Source organism: Lepidothrix coronata, unplaced genomic scaffold (genome assembly GCF_001604755.1).
Source record: "Lepidothrix coronata isolate B3197 unplaced genomic scaffold, Lepidothrix_coronata-1.0 Scaffold1617, whole genome shotgun sequence".
NCBI classification, from domain to species: Eukaryota; Metazoa; Chordata; class Aves; order Passeriformes; family Pipridae; genus Lepidothrix; species Lepidothrix coronata.
This window is the reverse complement of record NW_016691797.1, coordinates 1-1,251: the sequence shown is the minus strand read 5'-3', so window position 1 is coordinate 1,251 and position 1,251 is coordinate 1. Positions and strand designations below refer to the sequence as shown.

General features: G+C 66.3%; 1 protein-coding gene across 1 annotated transcript; it reads right to left on the bottom strand.

Annotated features, from left to right (window-relative positions):
• Positions 1 to 120: 120 nt before the first annotated feature.
• Positions 121 to 1,186, bottom strand: CHMP2A (charged multivesicular body protein 2A; the record flags this gene model as incomplete). The annotated part of the gene is made up of 3 exons (XM_017840281.1): positions 985 to 1,186; positions 563 to 742; positions 121 to 270 (listed from the first exon to the last, which is right to left on the bottom strand). Coding segments are annotated over exons 1-3 (498 nt in total), but the record flags the coding sequence as incomplete, so codon positions are not given.
• Between the last annotated feature and the right edge of the window lie 65 nt (positions 1,187 to 1,251).

The following is a 1,251-nucleotide window of genomic DNA, read 5'->3' as shown; positions in this document are numbered from 1 at the left end:
GCCGCCATGTCCCCCTGTCCCCATATCCCCAAATTCTGTGTCCCCCTGTCCCCATATCCCCAAATTCTGTGTCCCCCTGTCCCCCCATGTGCCTGTGTCCCCTCCCTGTCCCCTGGGTGTCCCCTGGGTGTGTCCCCACCTCTCCTCCTCGTCGTCCTCGTCCCCGAGGGCGTCGTCGATGGCGTCGTTCATCAGCTCCTCCTTCATGTCCATGATCTCGGCCTGGCGCTCGAATTCCAGCATGATCTTCTGGATCTGGGGCAGCTTCAGCTGGGGGGACACGGGGGTGGCACTGGGGACATCAGGGACACACAGGGGACAACGGCCTGGGGCACATCCCCAGGGGTGACACCGGCCCAGGGCCTTGGGGACATCCCTGGGGGAGGGATATCCCTTGGGGACATCCCAGTGCCACCCACCTGCCTGGTCATGGTGGCCTTGGGGACACCTCTGGTGGCCTTGGTGACCCCCAGGTGTCCCCACCTGTCTGCCCGTGGCGGCCTGGCCTTGGTGACCCTGGCTGACCACTGGTGACCCCAGATGTCCCCAGGTGTGCCCCCACCTGTCTGTTCATGGTGGCCATGGCCTTGGTGACGCCGCGCATGGCCGTGGCCATGGAGCTGTTGGATTTGAGGGTCTGGATCTTCAGGGACACGCCCTGGACGTTCGCCCTCATCGTGATGAACTTGCGGATGTAGCGCCGGGTCCGGACCAGGTCCTTGGCCATCACCCTGACGGCGTCCTGGGGACACGGGGGACAGCAGGGGGACATCAGGGGGACAGCCAAGGGGACACTGGGGACACTGGGGACACTGGGGAGACGTCCAGGGACATCAGGGACACTGAGGGCTTGGGATGTCCCTCAGGTCCCCCCCGTGTCCCCTCCACCTTCTCCCTCCCACCCCACACCGGCCCTGCACCACCCCCAGTGTCCCCACGTGTGGCCCCCGTGTCCCCAATGTCCCCCCCCGTCCCCAGCCTCACCATCTGCCCCTGCTTGGCCATTTTCTTGATGTCCACGATGATTTTCTTCTCCTGCGCCTCGAGTTTCTGCCGCTCGCGGTCGAGCTCCCGCACGGCCCTGCCCAGCGCCCGCTGGTTCTGCCGCAGCAGCTCCTCCGGCGTCTTCCGGCGCCCGAACAGCAGCTCCATGGGCACGGGGACACCTGGGGCACCCGGGGGGACATCAGCGGGACAGCAGGGACATCGACGGGACAGCGGGAACATCGACGGGACAGCGGGGACATCGAC